The following is a 24449-nucleotide window of genomic DNA, read 5'->3' on the forward strand; positions in this document are numbered from 1 at the left end:
CTGTATATATATATATATATACATATACAGTGGGGAGAACAAGTATTTGATACACTGCCGATTTTGCAGGTTTTCCTACTTACAAAGCATGTACAGGTCTGTAATTTTTATCATAGGTACACTTCAACTGTGAGAGACGGAATCTAAAACAAAAATCCAGAAAATCACAGTGTATGATTTTTAAGTAATTAATTTGCATTTTATTGCATGACATAAGTATTTGATCACCTACCAACCAGTAAGAATTCCAGCTCTCACAGACCTGTTAGTTTTTCTTTAAGAAGCCCTCCTGTTCTCCACTCATTACCTGTATTAACTGCACCTGTTTGAACTCGTTACCTGTATAAAAGACACCTGTCCACACACTCAATCAAACAGACTCCAACCTCTCCACAATGGCCAAGACCAGAGAGCTGTGTAAGGACATCAGGGATAAATTGTAGACCTGTACAAGGCTGGGATGGGCTACAGGACAATAGGCAAGCAGCTTGGTGAGAAGGCAACAACTGTTGGCGCAATTATTAGAAAATGGAAGAAGTTCAAGATGACGGTCAATCACCCTTGGTCTGGGGCTCCATGCAAGATCTCACCTCGTGGGGCATCAATGATCATGAGGAAGGTGAGGGATCAGCCCAGAACTACACGGCAGGACCTGGTCAATGACCTGAAGAGAGCTGGGACCACAGTCTCAAAGAAAACCATTAGTAACACACTACGCCGTCATGGATTAAAATCCTGCAGAGCACGCAAGGTCCCCCTGCTCAAGCCAGCGCATGTCCAGGCCCGTCTGAAGTTTGTCAATGACCATCTGGATGATCCAGAGGAGGAATGGAAGAAGGTCATGTGGTCTGATGAGACAAAAATAGAGCTTTTTGGTCTAAACTCCACTCGCCGTGTTTGGAGGAAGAAGAAGGATGAGTACAACCCCAAGAACACCATCCCAACCGTGAAGCATGGAGGTGGAAACATCATTCTTTGGGGATGCTTTTCTGCAACGGGGACAGGACTACTGCACCGTATTGAGGGGAGGATGGATGGGGCCATGTATCGCGAGATCTTGGCCAACAACCTCTTTCCCTCAGTAAGAGCATTGAAGATGGGTCGTGGCTGGGTCTTCCAGCATGTCAACGACCTGAAACACACAGCCAGAGCAACTAAGGAGTGGCTTCGTAAGAAGCATCTCAAGGTCCTGGAGTGGCCTAGCCAGTCTCCAGACCTGAACCCAATAGAAAATCTTTGGAGGGAGCTGAAAGTCCGTATTGCCCAGCGACAGCCCCGAAACCTGAAGGATCTGGAGAAGGTCTGTATGGAGGAGTGGGCCAAAATCAATGCTGCAGTGTGTGCAAACCTGGTCAAGAACTACAGGAAACGTATGATCTCTGTAATTGCAAACAAAGGTTTCTGTACCAAATATTAAGTTCTGCTTTTCTGATGTATCAAATACTTATGTCATGCAATAAAATGCAAATTAATTACTTAAAAATCATACAATGTGATTTTCTGGATTTTTGTTTTAGATTCCGTCTCTCACAGTTGAAGTGTACCTATGATAAAAAATTACAGACCTCTACATGCTTTGTAAGTAGGAAAACCTGCAAAATCAGCAGTGTATCAAATACTTGTTCTCCCCACTGTATATATGTGCATGTCTGGCACTATTACATGTATGTGTGTGTTCTTGTATGTGTTTATTTGAATGAGAGTGTGTGTATATGCATGTGTACAAACACCTGCACGGCATCAGCCTCAGGCAAACCAGCATTAGTTGTAAAAACACTGCCCCTCAGTGTCATTCAAACATACTTTTTATTATGTTTTATTTTGACTTTAAAAAAATATATACTTTTATCTTTGACCAACATCTCCCGCACAGAAACTCCACTCCCAATTGTCTCCAATTCCACATCCCAACCCTCAGCTTCCCTCAGCCCATCCCATCTATCTCTGCTGGCCACCCACTTCGGGTTTCTACGCAACACATATCTTTCAACTATGCTGTGATGTTTAACGTACATTTTCAATCTATCTAATCGAATAGAATCCACAGATTGCGAGTTGAATATAAATAATTTTACTAAGAGTATTAGTAGTTGACTGACCCGGTCTCTCCAGATCTCCTAACAGTACTATTTCTAGGGTCAATTTTAGATCAATGCTATGCATTTTCAGCCATTCCTGAACCTGAGACCAGAAACAGGCTACCTGAGGGAAATACCAAAATAAATGGTCTATTGATTCTGTATCCTCACAACAAAATCTGCAGAGCTTTGATGATTGTATGCCCCGCATATTCAACATTTTGTTGGTGGCAAGAATGCTATATAATAATTTTAGCTGAAAAGCACAAAGTCTTGAATCTTATATATCAACTCATACACCCTGTACATCAAAAATCTCTTCCCAACTATTTTGCCATCTGTATGTGTAACTTATTGCACATCCATATACCCTCACTCTTTTTATTTGACCTTTATCTAACTAGGCAAGTCAGTTAAGAACAAATTCTTATTTTCAATGACAGCCTAGGAACAGTGGGTTAACTGCCTTGTTCAGGGGCAGAATGACAGATTTGTACCTTGTCAGCTCGGGGATTCGAACTTGCAGCCTTTCGGTTACTAGCCCAACGGTCTAACAACTAGGCCACCCTGCCACCACTTAATTTAGGTGAAGGAGGTTTCTGTGTGTTTACGGACCGGGAATGAAGGTGAAGGTGAAGATGAAGGTTGTCTACAGTATTGTTTCGAACTCTGAAGTCATTTCTATTGAAAGGGCATTTATAGATGCATGAGCATTGTTTTTTTTGTTTTTTTTTAAATTAGGGGTCGATCAGCTTAATATTGCGGAAAGAATGTTGCTTCCAATGTAATTGTCTGCATCATTTCCAATCCCCCATATTTTTTGGGGTAAATATATATATCCATACATGTATGCATACATATACATACCTATATAGACAGACATACTTTTTTAAAGAATATACCTTTATTATTATTCCCCGCAAACCCTACCACCGATCCCCCAATTGGAGTAAACTGATAAACACTTCTGCTTTTACCTTCAATTTATACATCTTATACACATTTTACAGACACAGTCTACTTTATAATAGTTCTCTCTTGTTTGTTCTTAGTCCTTCCTCTATTTCTGATGTCCATCCAGTTTGATTTCCACTTGTAACTGTGCTATTTCACAAAAGTTCCGAACCTATATACATTTTACAGATCCCGTATGTTATACATTGTTTATCTTGTTATTAGTCCCACCCTTCAGCTCCACTCAACCCTTCCCATCTATCTCTCAACATCATCCATTTCGGATTTTTATTTGCCATATATTTTTCAACTGTGCTGTGATGCTTCACAAAATATGTGAACCTTCCTATTATCATAGCTTCTACAGATTGTAAATTAAAAATAAACATTTTTGCTAAAATAATTATTATATTATTGATTGATTGTCTATGGCTTTTCAAATCCCCCAGTATTGCTATCTGCAGCGTTAGTTCTAGGCAAATGTTGCAATTCTTCAGCCATTCCTGGACCTGTGACCAAAAACGAGCTACATATGGACAATACCAAAATAAATGATCTAATGACTCCTCACAGCAGAATCTGCAGAGCTGGGAAGATTGTATCCCCCATATATACACTGCTCAAAAACATTAAGGGAACACTTAAACAACACAATGTAACTCCAAGTCAATCACACTTCTGTGAAATCAAACTGTCCACTTAGGAAGCAACACTGATTGACAATAAATTTCACATGCTGTTGTGCAAATGGAATAGACAAAAGGTGGAAATTATAGGCAATTAGCAAGACACCCCCAATAAAGGAGTGGTTCTGCAGGTAGTGACCACAGACCACTTCTCAGTTCCTATGCTTCCTGGCTGATGTTTTGGTCACTTTTGAATGCTGGCGGTGCTTTCACTCGTGGTAGCATGAGACGGAGTCTACAACCCACACAAGTGGCTCAGGTAGTGCAGCTCATCCAGGATGGCACATCAATGCGAGCTGTGGCAAGAAGGTTTGCTGTGTCTGTCAGCGTAGTGTCCAGAGCATGGAGGCACTACCAGGAGACAGGCCAGTACATCAGGAGACGTGGAGGAGGCCGTAGGAGGGCAACAACCCAGCAGCAGGACCGCTACCTCCGCCTTTGTGCAAGGAGGAGCAGGTGGAGCACTGCCAGAGCCCTGCAAAATGACCTCCAGCAGGCCACAAATGTGCATGTGTCTGCTCAAACGGTCAGAAACAGACTCCATGAGGGTGGTATGAGGGCCCGACGTCCACAGGTGGGGGTTGTGCTTACAGCCCAACACCGTGCAGGACGTTTGGCATTTGCCAGAGAACACCAAGATTGGCAAATTCGCCACTGGCGCCCTGTGCTCGTCACAGATGAAAGCAGGTTCACACTGAGCACATGAGCACATGTGACAGACGTGACAGAGTCTGGAGACGCCGTGGAGAACGTTCTGCTGCCATCAACATCTTCCAGCATGACCGGTTTGGCGGTGGGTCAGTCATGGTGTGGGGTGGCATTTCTTTGGGGGGCCGCACAGCCCTCCATGTGCTCGCCAGAGGTAGCCTGACTGCCATTAGGTACCGAGATGAGATCCTCAGACCCCTTGTGAGACCATATGCTGGTGTGGTTGGCTCTGGGTTCCTCCTAATGCAAGACAAAGCTAGACCTCATGTGGCTGGAGTGTGTCAGCAGTTCCTGCAAGAGGAAGGCATTGATGCTATGGACTGGCCCGCCCGTTCCCCAGACCTGAATCCAATTGAGCACATCTGGGACATCATGTCTCGCTCCATCCACCAACGCCACGTTGCACCACAGACTGTCCAGGAGTTGGCGGATGCTTTAGTCCAGGTCTGGGAGGAGATCCCTCAGGAGACCATCCGCCACCTCATCAGGAGCATGCCCAGGCGTTGTAGGGAGGTCATACAGGCACGTGGAGGCCACACACACTACTGAGCCTCATTTTGACTTGTTTTAAGGACATTACATCAAAGTTGGATCAGCCTGTAGTGTGGTTTTCCACTTTAATTTTGAGTGTGACTCCAAATCCAGACCTCCATGGGTTAATAAATTTGATTTACATTAATAATTTTTGTGTGATTTTGTTGTCAGCACATTCAACTATGTAAAGAAAAAAGTATTTAATAAGAATATTTCATTCATTCAGATCTAGGATGTGTTATTTTAGCGTTCCCCTTATTTTTTTGAGCAGTGTATAACATTCTATTAGTTGCAAGAATTTTGTACAGTACAAAAATTCGAAGTTTTGAATCCGGTGTTGTTTTGCGTATCAATTCATAAACCATGTGCCATGGAATGGGTACATCGAAAATCTCTTCCCAACTATTTTGCAATTTATATGGCACAGCTGTCAGTTTTTTGGTCCTTAACTGAAATTGGTATATGTTTTTATTTATCACACTTTTCTTTAACCATTTATGTTCTTTAATACAGGGCCGACATACAAGTTCCTTACTTTTTTCCCCTTCTACTTGCCTCTTCCATTTTTGTGGTAACGCTGCAATTAATTGGTTGTAATTTTGGGTAGAGCAGACATTTCCATATGTCTGTGTTAGCTGCATGTGTGACATAACTCCACCAGTCCTATTTATGATATCATTCACAAAAATTATACCTTTTAAAAAAAAATCTTCGATAAATACAGTTTTTTTAATCAATTACTATATTTGAATTTAACCACAATATTTGTTGTACTATTTGTTCCGTCCTTTCTGGTGGATTAAACTGAAATTGCAACCAACTTTCTAAGGCTTGTTTAAAAAAGAAAGATATTTTGGAGATTATTTCCTTTTCAAAAAACCGAAAGTGAGCAGGTGTAATCTGAATAAAGGGAAAAAGGCCCTTCTTGAACATAGGATGAGACATTCGTACCAATTTACTAGAGAACCAGTTTGGATTTAAGTATAACTTTTGTATGACTGATGCCTTTAGTGAGAGGTCTAATGCTTTAATATTTAATCATTTCTGCCCTTCATATTCGAATTCATATTCGTTATATAAATAGGCCCTTTTAATTTTATCTGGCTTGCCGTTCCAAATAAAATGGAATATTTTTTGTTCATATAATTTAAAAAGCAGGTCACTAGGTGTAGGCAAAACCATAAGCAAATAGGTAAACTGTGATATGACTAAAGAGTTAATCAGGGTGATTTTTCCACAAATAGACAGGTATTTTCCTTTCCATGGTAGCAAGATCTTATCTATTTTTGCTAACTTTCTATAAAGATTTATTGGAGTGAGATCATTTCTTTCTTTTGGGATTTGTATACCGAGTATGTCCACATTTCCGTCAGACCATTTAATTGGTAAACTACATGGCAATGTAAAATGTGCATTTTTTAGTGATCCAATACGTAATATGGTACATTTATCATAATTTGGTTTTAATCCAGAGAGGATAGCAAAGGTATCTAGATCCTCTAAGAGGCCGTGGAGAGACTCTAGTTGTGGTTTTAAAAGAAAACATGAATCATCAGCGTACAATGACACCTTAGTTTTTAAGCCACGGATTTCTAATCCCTTGATATTAATGTTTGATCTAATTTTAACAGCTAACATTTCGATGGCAATAGTAAATGGATATGCCGATAGTGGACAACCTTGTTTTACTCCTCTAAATAGTTTAAAACTTTCTGAGATGTAGCCATTATTTACTATTTTACACCTAGGGTTACTATACATAATTTTAACCCATTTTATAAGAGATTCCCCAAAATTGAAATATTCTAGGCATTTATATATAAACTCCAGTCGTACTTTATCAAAAGCCTTTTCAAAATCAGCTATGAAAACCAGGCCTGGTGTCCCCGATATTTCATAGTGTTCTATTGTTTCCAGTACTTGCCTTATATTATCTCCAATGTATCGTCCATGTAAAAAACCTGTCTGATTAGGATGAATAATATCTGACAAAACTTTTTTTATTCTATGCGCCAAGCATTTTGCTAGGATTTTTGCATCACAACACTGAAGTGTAAGAGGTCTCCAATTTTTTAAATGGACTGGATCTTTATATATACCACTTGGGTCCTGTTTCAGTAATAATGATATCAGACCTTCTTGTTGCGTGTCTGATAATCTACCATTTATATAGGAGTGGTTAAAACAAGCTAATAATGGTCCTTTGAGTATATCAAAAAAAGTTTTGTATACTTCCACTGGTATGCCATCCCGCCCTGGAGTTTTCCCATCCTTAAAGGCCCCAATTGCATCAAGCAGTTCCTCCTCTGTAATTTGGCCTTCACATGAGTCTTTCTGTACAGATGTTAATTTTACATTATTATTAGGAAAAAAATCCATACAATTAGTTTCAGTTAGTGGAGATGGAGGAGCCTGAAACGAAAACATATTCTTAAAGTACTTTACTTCCTCTTTCAAAATATAATTTGGTGAATCATGCGTGACTCCATCATTTGTAACAAGTTTTAATACATTTTTTGGGGGAGCATTTCTATATTGAAGATTGAAAAAGAATTTGGTGCATTTTTCCCCATATTCCATCCAGTTCGCTTTATTTTTATAATATAATACACTGGATCTTTCTTGAATAAGTTCCTCCATTTCTTTTTGTTTTCCCTCTAACTTATTCTGTGCCTCTGTGGTACCGTTTTTATTGCTATCTAACTGTACTGTTAGTCCTTCAATTTCCTTTGTTAATATGGACTCTTTTGATCTAAATTGCTTTTGTTTTATAGATGAGTACTGAATTGCATGGCCTCTAAAGGTACACTTAAAAGTGTCCCATACAATACGGGGATCTGCTGTACCTATGTTATGTCTAAAAAAGTCAGTTATAAATTCTTCTGTCCTAGTTCTAAACAATTTATCATCTAGTAGGCTTTGATTAAATTTCCAATATCCTCGCCCACGTGGAAATTCTGTAAGAGTAATATATATGCCAATTATGTGATGATCCGACCGCATTCTGTCCCCTATCAACACTTTTTAAACTTTTGGTGCCAGAGAGAATGGTATAAGAAAGTAGTCAAGACGACTAGCTTGATTAAGCCTCCGCCATGTATATCTCACTAGGTCAGGGTATTTAAGTCTCCATATATCCACTAATTCCAATATATCCATGACATTCATGATTTCCTTAAGTGCCTGAGGGTGATAGTTTGTAGTGTGATTTCCTTTCCGGTCCATAGAGGTATTTAAGACCGTATTAAAATCTCCCACTATAATAATAGTCTAGTGTTGCTTGTAGAGTTGATAAATTCTTATATATATTTTCAAAGAAGCTTGGATCATCATTATTCGGACCGTATAGGTTAATAAGCCATATCTGTTTATCGTCCAATAACATATTTAAAATAATCCACCTACCTTGAGGATCTGTTTGGACAATTTGCACATTTGGATCAAAATTATTGTTAATTAAAACCATCAGCCCTTTTGAATTTCTTTGCCCATGGGAGAAATATATTTCGGCCCCCCAGTTCTTTTTCCACAAAACTTCATCTAAAACTGTTGAATGGGTTTCCTGTAAACAATAGATATTATATTCCTTCTCTTTTAGCCAGGTAAATACTGCACGAGCATTGTTGTTCCTCGTGCTCTCAGAGTGGGGGACACTTAAAGGGATAATGCCAGATTCTGGCATGTAGGCCCTTCTACTTACACAGAGTCCGATGAACTCATGGATACCATTTTTATGTCTGCGTGCAGTATGTAGGAAGTTAGCGGTAGTTTCACAAGCCAATGCTAACGAGCCTTAGCGCAATGACGAAGGTATGGTAGCGTTGCTCGCAGTATCCCTTTAACTGTGTATAATATGATGTAAGCTTTTAGTTGTATCCATGTTTCTTTTGTATTGTCAAGCATGTGAATTGACAATGTGAATACTACTACGACTAAGATGAATCATGTGTTTTTCCATTCATATCTGATGATTTAGTAATCATGATTGATATATTGCCCCTTCAGATATATTAACTGGTTTTTAATTTCTCCCTGGCGCTCTATTGATGTTACTGAGAGTGGAGAACGTACATATCTGGTTTCCCAGGCAGGTGGAAATCTATACAGTCTTTTCACCAGCATTTCGTGGATGTTACTGATATCAAATCAAAGTTTATGTTTTGCATACACAGTTTTGCAGATGTAATTGCAGGTGCAGCAAAAGGCTTGCTCCAACAGTGCAGCAATACCTAGCAACACAACAACACACAATTTATAAAAAAGGACAAGAAATGAAAACAGAACAGAACAAGCGATTTAAAGAGTAGAAATCAGAAATCATCTAGGAATCAGTGTCAGGATAAAAGACCGGAAAACAGCAGGACTGAAGCTGTGCACCTCTGATCTACCCCCACACCACAGTAACACACAGCACAGTAGTAGTTACCGTAGCAGTATGTGTAGGGTGAGGCCATTGGAACGGGATCCTGAGATAGAGGCCACGTTCCAAATGGCACCCTATTCCCTATATACAGCACACCATTTCATCATGAAATGGTAAAAGGTAGTGCTCTGTATAGGGAATAGGGTGCCAGTTGGGTGGCCTGCTGGCCTCTGTCTCACTCTCCTGAATAAACCCCGAGGTAGGACATCAAAATGGGAGCGGGAGAAAGAGAGATGTGTGGCTGATAAGAGAGATATGATGAGAGTGATGGATCTCTCAGGCACAGGCCATAGATGAAAATCCACATGCTAGCTACTTACATTTTCTATTTCCCTCGGTCATGCTAATTATCTACAGCTAGACACGCTTTCATGATGAATTATTTCTAGTCCAATAGTCTGACACCCGCCCTCTACCGCACACACAAAGGGTACGAATGCACACACATTCACACCGCAGTCTTACAAATGTGTCAATGACAGCTCTGTTGGGAGTGAACAGAGTCTAGAGAGAGAACCTTCACCCCAGTCTGAGGTCCCGAGCGCTCTGGAGCAGGTCTGAACAGGTTGGATCACTTATTTATCCAATCCTTTTAATGGCGTGGTCAGGAAGAACTCTTAAGGGAAACAGACTACATTAGGTCATTAGAGCTAGTGACTGATACCACTTGTGAGTGCAGACAGTGTGTAGATGTTTCTCATCCCATTTTTCCATTTGGATTCCCAGCAGGCCTGACTCTAACTGGAGATATGAATGAGCCAGTAACACTGGCTGTTAAGTGATCACCCCCAATTAATCCTGAAGCTTCACCACGCTATCAAGAGGAGCAGAGTAGGCTGACTACTCCTCAACATTGACAGATGGTTTTAGCTCAATTGGTGAAGAACAAAAGTGCTAAGTGACATGGCTTGTTTTATGTTGTTTATGTTTGTTTTATAAATCATTCTTATTTGGTTTCATTAGCTTTTTACAAGACTGTAAAACTGATGTATTCAAATTAATTTAGGATGATTTCATCATAACATGAATAGCTTTTACTTTTCATTCTGGGGTACGTAGAGTTCTCAACTCGTGTTATCAAAAATGATAGGATGGTTGTGTAAGGTTTGATAGCCGAACCCACAGATTGTGACACCCTCCTCACCCTTCAAGCATTAGGCAGGTTAGGCACAGTTCCTGTCCTGCTGTGCCCCCTGCAGATAGACATGCACTGGATAGAGCTCCTTCGGCTCCCTAACAACAAAGAGTCAAACAATGCATGTATTTAAATCAGAACATTCTGCACTGCTCTGTCTCACTCTCCCGAATAAACCCCGAGGTAGGACATCAAAATGGGAGCGGGAGAAAGAGAGATGTGTGGCTGATTTAGACTAGGCTGGCTGGTTGCCTGCTGTAATTAGTAGCTTACTGCACTGCCTTTCTCCTTCCTAGTTCTCTCTCTCGGTGGAGCTCTACTGTGATGGTCCTCAGAGGAAACCTACTCGTTTAAAAAGTAATTTTTCTTTTGTCTTGTTGGTTCACTTCCTCTTATTTTTCCTCCTGATAATTCTGTTTTTTCCTTCTCTGATGCTTACGTCATTGTTGCTGTGGTTTGTATTTTCTTAATCTTTTAAGGGTTTGCAGAAAGGTTGAGAAATACAGTCAGTATTTTGTACTAGTACATAGAGTAGCCAGCTAAAGAATTTAGTGTATTAGATGTTTTAGATATTGTGTAGGTGTAGGCCTATATGAGCAGGACTATTAAGAGAACATTCAACCTTTAACATTTTAACCTGGCTTCTCTCGAGATTAAAGTCTTACAGTTTTACTGCAAGATATGAACTGCCATAATGTTTGTTCTTCAAATTATGTATTATATTAAAATTAAGTAAATAGCCCACATCTTAAAATAAATACAAGGTTTTGTTTTTCCGGGTTTCTGTTTTTCATTCTCAATGTTCCACTTTTTTTTATTATAGAAAAACAAAAACAAATGGATGTTCTAAGTCCACAACAATGCTTAAACCACATCAGGAGACCACTGAGGTCTGGGGAAAATATTTTTATTTTTTATGTAGTTACCCTTCAATTCAAGTGTGCATCTAGCAAGTGTTTTTTTGCACACTTGTAGGGTATTTGTTTTGCAAACTCTACCATCTCGATTGATTAAAATAATCATGATATTATTCTGCCAGATAAGTATAGGCTACTTCGTAGTTAACATTTAATTGAGAAGGTTTTTGGGAAAGCTTTCCATCTACCTGAAGACTTTTCATTAGCATCATCGCTAATGGCTACACAAAGTGGTAGACTCCCGCACTGCACACACACACAGCAAATACGAATCACTGATGAATTCTGTTCATGTCTTATGATAAACTTCTGCAAATGTAATTAATTCAATACATTTAGTTGATTCCCTGCTAAGGTCAAATGTTTTTTATATTGTTGAATTATGTTTTAATGCCTGGATTCCGTGAGGGCCCTAATTATCATATTTGAGACCGAATGAGGCTCTCTACTACCTACTGTTCCTGCAGTGATGATTCACCATCTTCCTTGAATGACTGGGACCGAGCTCCCTGCCTTCTAGGACCTCTATCAGGCGGTGTGAAAGGAAGGCCCGGAAAATCATTAGACTCCAAACCACCCAAGCTGTTCTCTGCTTCCGCACGGCAAGCGGTTCATCAAGTCTGACACCAACAGGCTCCTGAACAGCTTCATTTCCCCATGCCATAAGACTGTAAAACAGCTAACTAAATGGCTACACGGACTAAGTTGACCCTTGTATTTTATTCTTATTTTTGCACTGTCTCCATGTACACTCACAGGGTCCTACACACTCACTCCATCATTTGCTCTCTCTCACACACACACACACCGGAAAGTATTCCGACCCCTTGACTTTTCCCACATTGTGTTATGTTAGCCTTATTCTAAAATTGATTAAATTGTTTTTTTCCCCCTCTCATCACTCTACACACAATACCCCATAATGACATCAAACATGATTTGGAAAGGCACACACCTGTCTATATAAGGTACCACAGTTGACAGTGCATGTCAGAGCAACAACCAAGCCATGAGGTCGAAGGAATTGTCCGTCGAGCTCCGAGACAGGATTATGTCAAGGCACAGATCTGGGGAAGGGTACCAAAACATCTCTGCAGCATTGAAGGTCCCCAAGAACACAGTGGGCTCCATCATTCTTAAATGGAAGAAATGTGGAACCACCAAGACTCTTCCTAGAGCTTGCTGCCCGGCCAAACTGAGCAACCAGGGGCGAAGAGCCTTGGTCAGGGAGGTGATCAAGAACCCGATGGTCACTCTGACAGAGCTCCAGAGTTCCTCTGTGGAGATGGGAAAACCTTCCAGAAGGACAACCATCTCTGCAGCACTCCACCAATCAGGCCTTTATAGTGGAGTGGCCAGAAGGAAGCCACACCTCAGTAAAAGGCACATGACAGCCTGCTTGGAGTTTGCCGAAAGGCACCTAAAGACTCTCAGACCATGAGAAACAAGATTCTCTGGTCTGAAGAAACCAAGATTGATCTCTTTGGCCTGAATGCCGAGCGTTACGTCTGGAGGAAACCTGGCACCATCCCTACGGTGAAACATGGTGGTGGCAGCATCATGCTGTGGGGATGTTTTTCAGCAGTAAGGACTGGGAGACTAGTCTGGATCGAGGGAATGATGAACGGCGCAAAGTACAGAGAGATCCTTGATGAAAACCTGCTCCAGAGCACTCAGAACCTCAGACTGGGGTGAAGGTTCACCTTCCAACAGGACAACGACCCTAAGCACACAGCCAAGACAACGCAGGAGTGGCTTCGGGGAAAGTGAATGTACTTGAGTGGCCCAGCCAGAGCCCAGACTTGAACCCGATCGAACATCTCTGGAGAGACCTGAAAATAGTTGTGCAGCGACACTCCCATCCAACCTGACAGAGCTTGAGAGGATCTGCAGAGAAGAATGGGAGAATCTCCCCAAATACAGGTGTGCCAAGCTTGCAGCGTCATCCTGAAGAAGACTCAAGGCTGTAATCGCTGCCAAAGGTGCTTAAACAAAGTACTGAGTAAAGGGTCTGAATACTTATATAAATATAATATTTCAGTTTTATATTTTTTATAAATTTGCAAACATTTCTAAAAACCAGTTTTTGCTTTGTCATTATGGGTTATTGTGTGTAGATTGAGGGGGGGAAACAATTTAATCAATTTTAAAATAAGGCTGTAAAGTAACAATGTGGAAGAAGTCAAGGGGTCTGAATACTTTCTGAATGCACTGTATTTCCATGAACTTGTTCAGGGATTTTTTAAAATATATATTTTTTTATTTAAGGAAAGTCCGTTAAGAACAAATTCTTATTTACAATGACGGCCAACACCGGCCAAACCCGGACGAAGCAGGGCCAATTGTGCACCACCGTATGGGACTCCCAATCATGGCCAGTTGTGATACAGCCTGGATTCGAACTAGGGTGTCTGTAGTGGCGCCTCAAGCGCTGAGATTCAGTGTCTTTGGCCGCTGCGCCACTTGGATGATGAAACTTGCCAGCCAACCAGGAAAGCAATGCGAAGCAATTCAGGAATTTTTGAAAGTCCTTCAATCAATCAATCAAGTTTATTTTATATAGCCCTTCGTACATCAGCTAATATCTCGAAGTGCTGTACAGAAACCCAGCCTAAAACCCCAAACAGCAAGCAATGCAGGTGTAGAAGCACGGTGGCTAGGAAAAACTCCCTAGAAAGGCCAAAACCTAGGAAGAAACCTAGAGAGGAACCAGGCTATGAGGGGTGGCCAGTCCTCTTCTGCCTGTGCCGGGTGGAGATTATAACAGAACATGGCCAAGATGTTCAAAATAAATGTCAGTTGGCTTTTCATAGCCGATAATTAAGAGCTGAAAACAGCAGGTCTGGGACAGGTAGGGGTTCCATAACCGCAGGCAGAACAGTTGAAACTGGGACAGCAGCAAGGCCAGGTGGACTGGGGACAGCAAGGAGTCATCATGCCGGTAGTCCTGACGTATGGTCCTAGGGCTCAGTTCCTCCGAGAGAGAGAAAGAAAGAGAGAAGGAGAGAATTAGAGGATTATCAACCAGAACGCAAGTATTGTACCAGTGTTGTCCTGCAAAGAAACAATGATTATAGTTGGGAAAATGTAATTAAATGTGGAACGTACGTGATTACATGACGTGCCTGGCTGCTTACTTTCAAAAGTATTCGGCAATCTTCATTTATCGCAATAAATCATTTGACAAAAGAAAAATCAATGGATAAAAATGTTGTCGATCTTTAGAAAATGTCTCCTATGTCTGTCGTTTCCATTACACCTGTCGCAATAAAAAAAAAATGCAACATTGCTTTTGTTGAAAAACCTGAGTCAATGGAAACCTGCCTAATGACTGATGAGACGAGTCACTCATTTTGGCATCCCTGTCTGGCCCCGACAGGAAACCTAGGAATTGTGTTTATTTTTTATTTTTTTTACATTACATGGACGTGCACATTTACGAGCATTATGCTCTTTCCCCCCGAAAAGAAATTCCACTGCAATCAGAGATCTGTATATAATGAGAAGATGCTCATGTATCCGCCCTTACAATGGGAGTCGTCCCAAAGGCGGGAAGTCAGGCGACAAACTTCGGTCTAAAATAAGTCATAGAAACTAATAGAGCTTATTTTGGACAGATTTTGGCGTTTCACTGTCATCGCTCACTTAGTGACTGACAGGCGCCTGTTTTATCAATAGATCGCTAGAAGATGCATGTCGTTTATTCTAGCGGGAGAGGGCTCGACGGACTAGCGAATTTAAACTTTTAAATAAAAAAATAAAAAAACAGTTCGTATGAAGTGTAAAATGTATCCACCTGAACATGAGTCTGTAACCAGCTGATTAGCTGACAGCCGGCGCTAATTGAAAACACTGGTACAATACTTGCGTTCTGGTTGATATGTTGATGAGTAATGTTTAACTTTGAGAATGTTCCCCCCCTATAATTACAGTATGATTCATCCTAGTTATTAGGATCAAGATCAAACGTTTCCCTCTGTTTTTGGTTAATCTCTGTTTAGGTTTCATTGGCTTGTCTAATTGTAGGTCTGTTAGGATTGCAGTGTATACACACGCCATAGTTGGACGATCATCGGTTGTTGAGTGGGAGCTGCCTTTAAATTGTCAGCATGCTTCCCGGCCGGAAGAGTTCGTCCATATATTATGGCGACATTTTAGGAAGTTTGTGTTTGTTTTGGACTTTGGTGAGGGTTTCTTCAGCTGTTCGGGCACACAATTGTTTTCTTCTTGAGGCAAGCCGAAGTCGATAACATAACTCTATGCCCCTTCGTCAGTGATTGGTCAACAGTAGGGATTGTTCAAAGAAGTATGTTAAACGAGAGACAACTCGTTTTCATGTACATTTTTCTTTGCGATGCACCAAAGACCTTATTTATATGTCAAATTGCGCAACTAAGATCTCCTCGGCAAAAACGTCGACATTAATGACATATTTCTTGAGTTATCTTAGATTAATTCTAACGTTTGTGTATACTGGCTACGGCGTCTCAAAAATAGACCAACAGTACTATTGACGTTACTTTCTCGTTTTTCAAGCAAAGGTCTTGGGAGTACACTCGTTCAGTTCGCCTAGCCGAGTCACTGTCCTAAATGACATTGCCGTGGGGTGCCATGGGAAAACGGGTGCATTGGCATAACTAAGTAATGCTAGAACAATAGCCTCTGGGTTTTTGATAACAAATGAATTTAGCCTGCAAAAAATGTGTATCATCAATTTCCATCTATATTAGATTCATTAGTCAATGGTGCACCCATTGTGTGTAGAATCTGAATGTTGCTGATCAGGGGGCGAAAAAGGGTTTTCTTGAAAAGCAACTCCAGGGTTTTCTGGATGTTATTTTAGTGTTGAGGATTGGATGGATTTCCAGGACATGAGTAATGTGTTCATGTGTACTGTGGACAGGAATTTAGTTTCTTCGTTGCCAGTTTTTGCCCGTTTTAATTATATCCTTGGCATGTGTTGTGTATTGAGGAATGGCAGCAAGCGGTTAGAAGTCTAACTACCCCGCTACTGTTAGAAACGGAACATCTTACTTCCTCTGTCTGCCAAAACCTAGAGTGAACTCACAGTAGAATACGCACACACATCCGCAAAAAGAGAATTACTCATTTGCACTTCTCATTCAGACTGGGGCTTGCTTGGCCAACCAGTGTGAGTGTGAAATCAGTTCAGTGCCTTCTATTTCTCAGTAGAAACCGAGCCCCGCAGAAACACCGCTTCAGGGGAAGCGATATATATCAATTCAATAATGACAAAGATTGTGATGGAAAAGAAACTGAAAAGTAAAAGCCCCTGAAAAGTTTCTACATTTTTACAAACTATTCAAAAAATGAGTTCAGTTTCTCTCAGCTTGCACTCCCTCTCATTCCCATCTCTCTCTCATTTCTCTCCTCCCCCCCTCCCTCAGGCATTTGTTTTCAGTCAATCTGACAGATATGGCAATGATCTCATTATGCAATTATATTGAGCTAATATGAATATATTGCTGTTGTATGCAGAGCAGATCAGGGACAGTTTGCCTATGTTACATTTAGCTCTGTAAATGCATGTAGACAGGATGCAGACTGGAGCTGTGTAGAAAACAGAACCGGCTTTCTCCAACAAACCCAACAGACACCGACACCATATGGTCACATGTCACCTAAGGTTATTCAATACTAATTAATTATTAATCGATACCGTCACTTTCTGGGGTTGCTGTTTTTTGAGACGAAATCCCAATATTGTGGCTGGACATAATGGGTCTGGTGAGTCAAAAAGCTTTGATAACCCTCTTCTTACTCCTCTTTCTCTCTCTCTCGTATTGTGTTGTTGTAAGCCTCCTCCTCACACTCTCTTGCTCTGTGTTGTGCAGGAGTGAAGGCGGTGTTCTCTGGCCACTACCACCGTAATGCGGGGGGGCTCCACAATGGCCTGGACATGGTGGTGAGCTCCGCTATAGGCTGCCAGCTGGGAGAGGACACCCACGGGGTCAGGGTGGTGGTAGTGACCGCCGACCAGGTCATCCATCGCTACCACAGCCTGGAGCAGCTCAGTAGGCGGGGCATGGACGAGGACCTCAGGAAACTACTGCAGGCCTGAGCCAATCAGAGAAGAGGGGACAGACAGGAACAGAATACCAGGGCCCGATTCATAAAGCATCTCAGAGGAGAGAAGTGCTGATCTAGGCCCCTCTTTTTATTCCTTATGATTTAAAAGGCAAAACTGATCCTACATCAGTACTGCTACTCTGACTCTGAATACAGGCTCAGAACACCAGACAGTGGAGAGGAAGTCTGTCAATCATCTTAAGACCTGTAGCCTACTGTGAATAAGCACCAACCCATTGTATTGTACAAGGTCATCAATCGCAGAATGTGCTGGATTTACCTTACTCCAGAGAGAGAGAGAAAAACTGTTCTGTTGTCATAAGTTACTCTTGTCAAGAATATCCTAGTTATGACTATCTCTAAGGTCTACAAAGACACTGTCTGTAACACTCATTGCAAACTAACCCAATGAGCATGTCCTGTGTTAGTCATGTCTTTTTTATATCAAGCTTGTGAAATTGCTTGGGGGGGGAATAATGTTTGTCTAGTCTAGTTGCAGCAGCACTGGATGTCTTTACTGACAACGGGTACTAGTATGACTCTATAGCCCTGAAACGACTCCCTGTTGCCCTGTATGAATATTTTCAACCCCACTCACCCAATCCTCCACGCAACAAATTGTCATGGCAACAGCAGTTGCGCTCGTTGGACAGGCCTTATGGTGGTGATGGGTGGGCCAACAACAACATGATGACCTCTGCAATGAAAACACTGTAATGGGATAAACAACTTCAGTTTACAGCAACATCCTGTCTGTGAATGTGATGTTCCCTACTATGTATGTGATATCTTCTTGACCTCATTGAGAATTTGTTATATTAGATTTGTGAATTGATTTAGTACTTAAGTTGGGGTATGGTCAGGATGATTCCATTAGTTTAGTTTCTTTACTCGCACTACAATTAAATGTCATGTTCTGGGTTTTTTTGTTTTTTTTTATGAATAAACATTGATTTAAACTATTGCAATGATTATGTAAGTGATGTTGCTGAATTATTGATCTGTCCATAACAGCTACACAAACTTTTTTGCACCTTCCTCTCCTCAGTGCACCTACCCATCCCCTCCCAATAGAGGTCTTGTAATGTGTGTCTATTGATCAGGCCGGTCTGTGTCCCAGACCCCCTAAACACATCGGGTCCATCCTTGCGAACAAGTTTTTCTGCATCTTAAAATGCGCATTAGCCAATTAAAATTGTCAACGTAGTTGCACGTGATACAACGCTACATGTTAGCTGTTCCCATCATATAATCTAGCACATTTAGCCCTATGCTAACCTGACAAGGTGGCAGTGATTATTTCCTGTAACAAATCCCACATCAGCCTATCAAATATTTTAAGACAAAATTCATAAGGCATGTTTTCGCATATGACAAAATCGCACGTTTTTGCTTATCAGTTTCACACACATCCACGTACGTTTACGGAAAAAAGATAGGTATATACAACATTTTAATTTGATCATACATTGTAAAAACAAAAAGTCGAAGAGCCTTATGATTTTGTCAAACAGCTGTCATGTACCTCTAGTACCATCGCTGCTAGGCAGTTGACTGAATTTTCGGGGTACTGTAACCGTGGGTTCGAGGCCCCTTTCTTATTTCTTGAAGAAATAATCTGTCTAATCCGAGTTGAGTGATCGCTGTCCTGATATACAGAAGCTCTTTTTTTGCCGTAAAATACGGTTGCAGAAACATTATGTACAAAATATGTTACAAATAATGCGAAAAAAACACATAATAGCACAATTGGTTGGGCGCCTGTCAAACTGCTGCCATTTCTTCCGGCGCTATTTTATCATACCCCCTCTGTCCTTATTGCTTAAACATAAACTTTTTCTAATGTTTGCAAGTATGGACCCAGAATGCAAGAATTACTGGACCAATCCATCAAAGCAGGTTTTACCTGAGCCAATCAGAGGAGAGGACATGCTTAGGACCAGAACACCGGGCTGCATTCAGTAAGTTTTTACGTTCTGGAAAGATTCTCTTGAACGTTCGCTACATTGCGGAAAGGTTTGTACTGAGCGATATGTTTTCCAAAAACGTTCTTGTATGTTCTTGAACAGACTTTGAGATGCGTTTGCTCCGTTCAGTGGGTGTGCCGGGGTGTGACTTGAAGCAAATAGGGATGTATTTAAAGGGCACTGGTGCATTTTGAAGCCACAACCCAACCTTTCCCTCTTTCTCAACTGGTCGTTCAGTACAGCATCATTTTTATTCAATTGAACATTCTATTAAGTTTGTATGTACTGAACGCAGCCCAGTTGAAAAACAGAGAGGGTTTGGGGAATGCTGTCAGCATGGCCACTGCCCTTTAAATACTTCACTCATTGCTTCAAAGCACACCTCGCCACGCCCACCGAGCAGGGGCAAACATGCCTGAAAGTCTTTTCAAGAATGTACACTAATGTTTTGTTGAGTTCCAACGTTCCACAACGTAGCAAACGTTCAAGTGAACTGAACGCTTATTCATGAAGCATCTCAAAATAGGAGAGCAGGGGCCTGTTGCACAAAAGTAGAATTAAGACATCCGGGATAAATGACTCAGCTGAGCTCAATGAAGCCAAAACATGTGCGTCCAGGCTTAATTGGTTGCACAAAGACCAAGCCAGGATGAGCAGACACGGATTCATTAAGCCAGGTGAAACCAATCCTGGATAGGTGCGCGCTCACGGCTCACTCAAATAGACCCCGCCACAGATCACAGATTAACTGATTTACCATGGCAACTAGAGCCGCGTACTTTTCCCCGTCGGAAGCACAAATCCTCATGGAGGCATACGAGGAGGTAAAAGATATAATTAAGAAGAAAGGCAACACCGCCACAGTGATAAAGCAAAGAGAAAAAGCGTGGCAAAGTATTGCAGACCGCCTGAATGCGTAAGTAGTGCACAATTACACACTCACCGCTCCGCTGAAACATCACAATTACAATTCAAATATTTAATTCACATCTCCAAAAATGCAGTTGTACTGTAATTATGAAACGGTTAAATTTTTTATTGAAATGCACTGCAGATATGAGTGAAATTGTGTAAAGTAACTCCATCACACTGTATAAAGCTATGATAATTTTTTTGATATTTTTACTGAAAACAAGACAAAAATACCAAGTAATTTTTTGCAGTGGGACTCCATTAAATGTGTGTGTGTGTGTGTGTGTGTGTGTGTGTGTGTGTGTAGATTAAACATGAACGGGCCAAAACGGACATGGCAGCAGGTCAAAATCAAATACAAGAACATTCTGCAGAATGGTATGGTCCCTGACTAATATTTAACAAAGCACAAGCATATATTGTACCCAGAAGGTGCCTGCTCACACATTGTCTGTACTGTTTTAGCAGTGAAAAAGAATACCCACAGACAAGGCACGGGTGGTGGGTCACCAAAGGCTGACCTTACCCCAGCAGAGGACATGGCCTTGGAGCTAAATAAAGGCAGGCCCGTCTTAGAGGGGATCCCTGGGGGGAAAGAGACGAGCATAGGTTCCTCCCAAGATGCCACCCGCTTCATTCAAGGTATGTCCTTCCATCTCTACATGGGATACAACCACATTCATATTGAATCAATTTGGACTGTCTGACTTTGGTTTACCTATTGCCTTGCAGTGTCTGGCAGCACTGTGTTCCTGTTAGAGCCACCAGCACAAGCACCAGACGATGCTGATCCAGTGAGTACTCCATCAAAGGCATACTGTAGGCCTGGCATGTCTTGTCTACTAGCTTCAATATGAATCCGATTAAATGTGATAGGGTGAAGGCCCCAGTGCAGCAGCAACAGCACATGATGGAGACGATGATGAGGAGGAGACCATCTCTCTGGATTCCAGAAGGCATGAGGTATCATGTTAAGACTGTGAAAGTACTATTTACTCTACAATGGTGAGGAGTCCTCATCAAAAAATCTAATTTCTTTTACAGGACCCAGATGCTATACAGTGGGAAAACCAGCCTGGCAACATAGTGCGTATTAATAAAAGGACACCACATCCTGCCAAATTCCAGCTGCGCTAATTGTATTGTGTTCACAGAGCTCACAAGCTATCAGAAAGTTGTATGGCAACCACCTCCGGCGCCAAATAGAACTGGCAGACATAGACATTCAGTACAAGAAGAAAAAGATGGAAAATCTTGCACTGGAGTCCGAAATAAAAAAGAGGACAATTAGGAAACTGGACCTTGAAATAAAAAAACTTGAGAGGGAGGTGAGATATGCCTTCAATGTACACTGTATGCTAACTGTAACACAAATGTATTAATCATTATTTTTCTTTCCTCCCCCAGCTCCAAGAAGATGACACAGCTCAAAATAAAAATTAGGTATATTCTCGTAAAGTCAAGTGAGCCATGACATATGAGCTCTTATTGTGAGCACACAGGACGGTGGCATCTTTCTAAGGTTTTTTTTATTTTCCCAGCAATCAGTACAACCAAGTCATCGTTATAAGGCATCGCCCTCTTTTGCCCACCCCCCCAGCACCAGGTGTGGCCACTAGCCTATATGAAGGCCCAAAATTGTGTGTTCCTTTCTGCTCTGACAATGGCATGCCCATTCGTGCGAGATGTGGTGGATGAAGAAGCACTTGTGCTGAGGAGAGCCTTCAGGCGAGAAAGGGTCTTCAGGGACCGGTTGGACCCACTGGCCTTCCCTGATGACCATCTATATGAAAGATACAGGTTTTCTGCAGATGGCATCAGGTATCTATGCAGACTACTGGGTCCCAGGATTAAGCACCGCACTGCACGGAGCCATGCACTGAGTGTGGAGCAAATGGTTTGTGTGGCCTTGCGCTTTTTTGCTAGTGGAGCCTTCCTGTACTCAGTGGGGGATGCAGAACAGCTGAACAAGGCCATAATTTGCCGCACAATAAGGAGTGTGTGTCTGGCTATCAAAGCATTAGCAGATGTCTTCATCTCCTTCCCTGGCCACAGAAGACTCTGTGACATCAAAGAGGAGTTCTATAGGATTGCAGGTAAGAGGATCTACAAATTACAGGACAACTGTTAACACATAGTAGGATACTCATTACTTTGTGTGACAGGTTTCCCCAATGTCATTGGTGCAGTGGACTGCACACACATAAGGATAAAAGCCCCCTCAGGTGCCCATGAGGCCGATTTTGTGAATAGGAAATCCTTTCACAGCATTAATGTTCAGGTGAACATAACTTTTTGATATTGTCCATTGACGAACACTCTGCATTGCCAGTGATGTGCATTGATTGGTGTAATATTCCTCATCTTATGATTTCAGATGGTCTGCAATGCTGACTGTGTGATCAGCAATGTTGTGGCAAAATGGCCTGGCTCAGTCCATGACTCCAGAATCTTTCGGGCCTCTGAAATCTATCAGTGCCTATCACAAGGTAAGCCACACAACCCCTATTTATAACCATCATGGCTGTGTCAAGAATATCACTGTGTTTATGAGGTAGTAATGATGAGATTTTGTGTTGACAGGTGAATTCTCTGGTGTGTTGCTGGGAGACAGGGGGTATGGCTGCCAGCCTTTTCTCCTGACACCTTTCACAGACCCCCAGGAAGCACAGCAGGCCTACAACCATGCCCATGCCAGGACCAGGGCCAGAGTTGAAATGACCTTTGGCCTCCTGAAGGCACGCTTTCACTGCCTTCACAAATTAAGGGTCAGCCCTGTTAGGGCATGTGATATTACTGTGGCTTGTGCTGTCCTCCACAATGTGGCCTGCCTGAGGAAGGAGAGGGCCCCCAGAGTGCCACCAGCCATGGACTGGGACAATCCGGCAATCTTCCCTGATGACGACAGTGGTCGGCTGCTGAGGGACCAATATGTGTTGAATTATTTTAGTTAGTATGTGTGCTTTCAATTTTGGTTAAATATGTCCTGCGGTGGCAGAGGAATTTGGGTTTTTTTGGGTTCGTTTTTTGACGAATTTGGCCTCTTATGATGTTTGTGCGGTATACTGTGTGTAATACAAGGCTGCAGGGAGGCTACTGCATCCATTCATTTGTCTGTTCAGTTGATGTGTATGGATTTGTCCTGCATTTATTTTAGTGTGCAGACATGCAGGGTGTGTTATATACAGACCTTTGAATGTGTATGTATCATTTTGTATAATATGCTTGGATTCTGTGCTTTCCATCTTGTAGAGTCACTGTGACTTCAGTTTCGAAAGGAGCTGATGGTTTACCTGCTTTGTTTTGTCCTTATTCAATAAAGGAACATAATGTTACACATTGTGTTTTTATATTCATATGGAATGTGTATTTGTTTATATGACAGAGTACTAGGGCCACACTGAAGAAAAAGGATAAAGTCATAAATTTATGAGGCTGGTTCTTTCTGCAGAAAAGCTACATATTGTTTTTACAGTTTTGATACTTATGACAATGTGATACTTAATATTCTGGCACATCAGCATGTCTCTGTTTATGAAACCATACTGAAGTACAATTTCACAAAATGCCCCACATCTGTCATTTTAACAACTGTCCTCCTTTAAAACAACTGGTTACAATATTATGACTTGTGTTTTTTTCCCCTCTGTGGCCCTAATATTCTATCATTTTATATATAGCCTTCTAGTCTATGGGAAACTGTAAATTATCTAATGATAGCAACATCATCTAAAAATCATTTTTTATCCAAAATCATTGAAATTAATGATCACAAACGTTTAAATAATAACAGTGGGTCTAGTTATATGTGATAACAATGTATAGTGAGCAGTGAAATAACTATTGGTTTCCATTTGTGGTGACTGCTGACTGACATTAGGTATGAGATTAAATAGATCCTGGAATTTAGCCTGGTCTGGAGCAGGCTAGCTCCACAGAATAAATCTCCATGGTAATTTATACCATAACATATCCTCCTGCCCCCTATCCATCTTTAGTGCAACCGGATTACGGATCAATTGAGCCAGGATCACCAAGATATCCT

The 24449-nt window shown here is 41.4% G+C and overlaps 2 protein-coding genes across 6 annotated transcripts in view; both read left to right on the plus strand.

The window, feature by feature from the left end:
- Positions 1-18489, plus strand: part of LOC139571326 (serine/threonine-protein phosphatase CPPED1-like) — a 40451-nt gene extending 21962 nt beyond the window's left edge. The window contains exon 5 of one of the 2 annotated variants that reach the window (XM_071394103.1): positions 10110-11292. In XM_071394103.1, the coding sequence (XP_071250204.1) occupies positions 10110-10165 (56 nt within the window). In that variant the 3' untranslated portion in view covers positions 10166-11292. Of the gene's footprint in view, positions 1-10109; positions 11293-17290 lie in introns of those variants that run through there. The other variant, XM_071394102.1, reaches the window with a different exon arrangement.
- A 1430-nt stretch (positions 18490-19919) lies between these two features.
- LOC139571327 (uncharacterized) lies at positions 19920-23760 on the plus strand. Of its 4 annotated transcripts, XM_071394107.1 has the most exons (10): positions 19920-20782; positions 20870-21046; positions 21137-21198; positions 21281-21367; positions 21449-21490; positions 21559-21732; positions 21812-21847; positions 21946-22500; positions 22782-22893; positions 22988-23760. In XM_071394107.1, the coding sequence occupies exons 1-7, from the start codon at positions 20719-20721 to the stop codon at positions 21845-21847; spliced, it is 642 nt and encodes a 213-aa protein (XP_071250208.1). In that variant the 5' UTR covers positions 19920-20718; the 3' UTR covers positions 21946-22500; positions 22782-22893; positions 22988-23760. The 4 variants fall into 4 exon arrangements, with proteins under 4 accessions (XP_071250208.1, XP_071250206.1, XP_071250205.1 ...); XM_071394105.1 differs by having other exon boundaries at positions 21559-21847; XM_071394104.1 differs by having other exon boundaries at positions 21559-22500.
- The last annotated feature ends 689 nt before the right edge of the window (positions 23761-24449 follow it).

This window comes from Salvelinus alpinus, chromosome 3 (assembly GCF_045679555.1).
Source record: "Salvelinus alpinus chromosome 3, SLU_Salpinus.1, whole genome shotgun sequence".
NCBI classification, from domain to species: domain Eukaryota; kingdom Metazoa; phylum Chordata; class Actinopteri; order Salmoniformes; family Salmonidae; genus Salvelinus; species Salvelinus alpinus.

Coding starts and splice junctions, on each gene's coding strand:
- LOC139571327 (XM_071394104.1), top strand. CDS start 20,719: ATGAACGGGCCAAAACGGACATGGCAGCAGGTCAAAATCAAATACAAG. Junction 21,047..21,136: donor TGCCACCCGCTTCATTCAAG/GTATGTCCTTCC, acceptor ATTGCCTTGCAG/TGTCTGGCAGCACTGTGTTC. Junction 21,199..21,280: donor CACCAGACGATGCTGATCCA/GTGAGTACTCCA, acceptor TAAATGTGATAG/GGTGAAGGCCCCAGTGCAGC.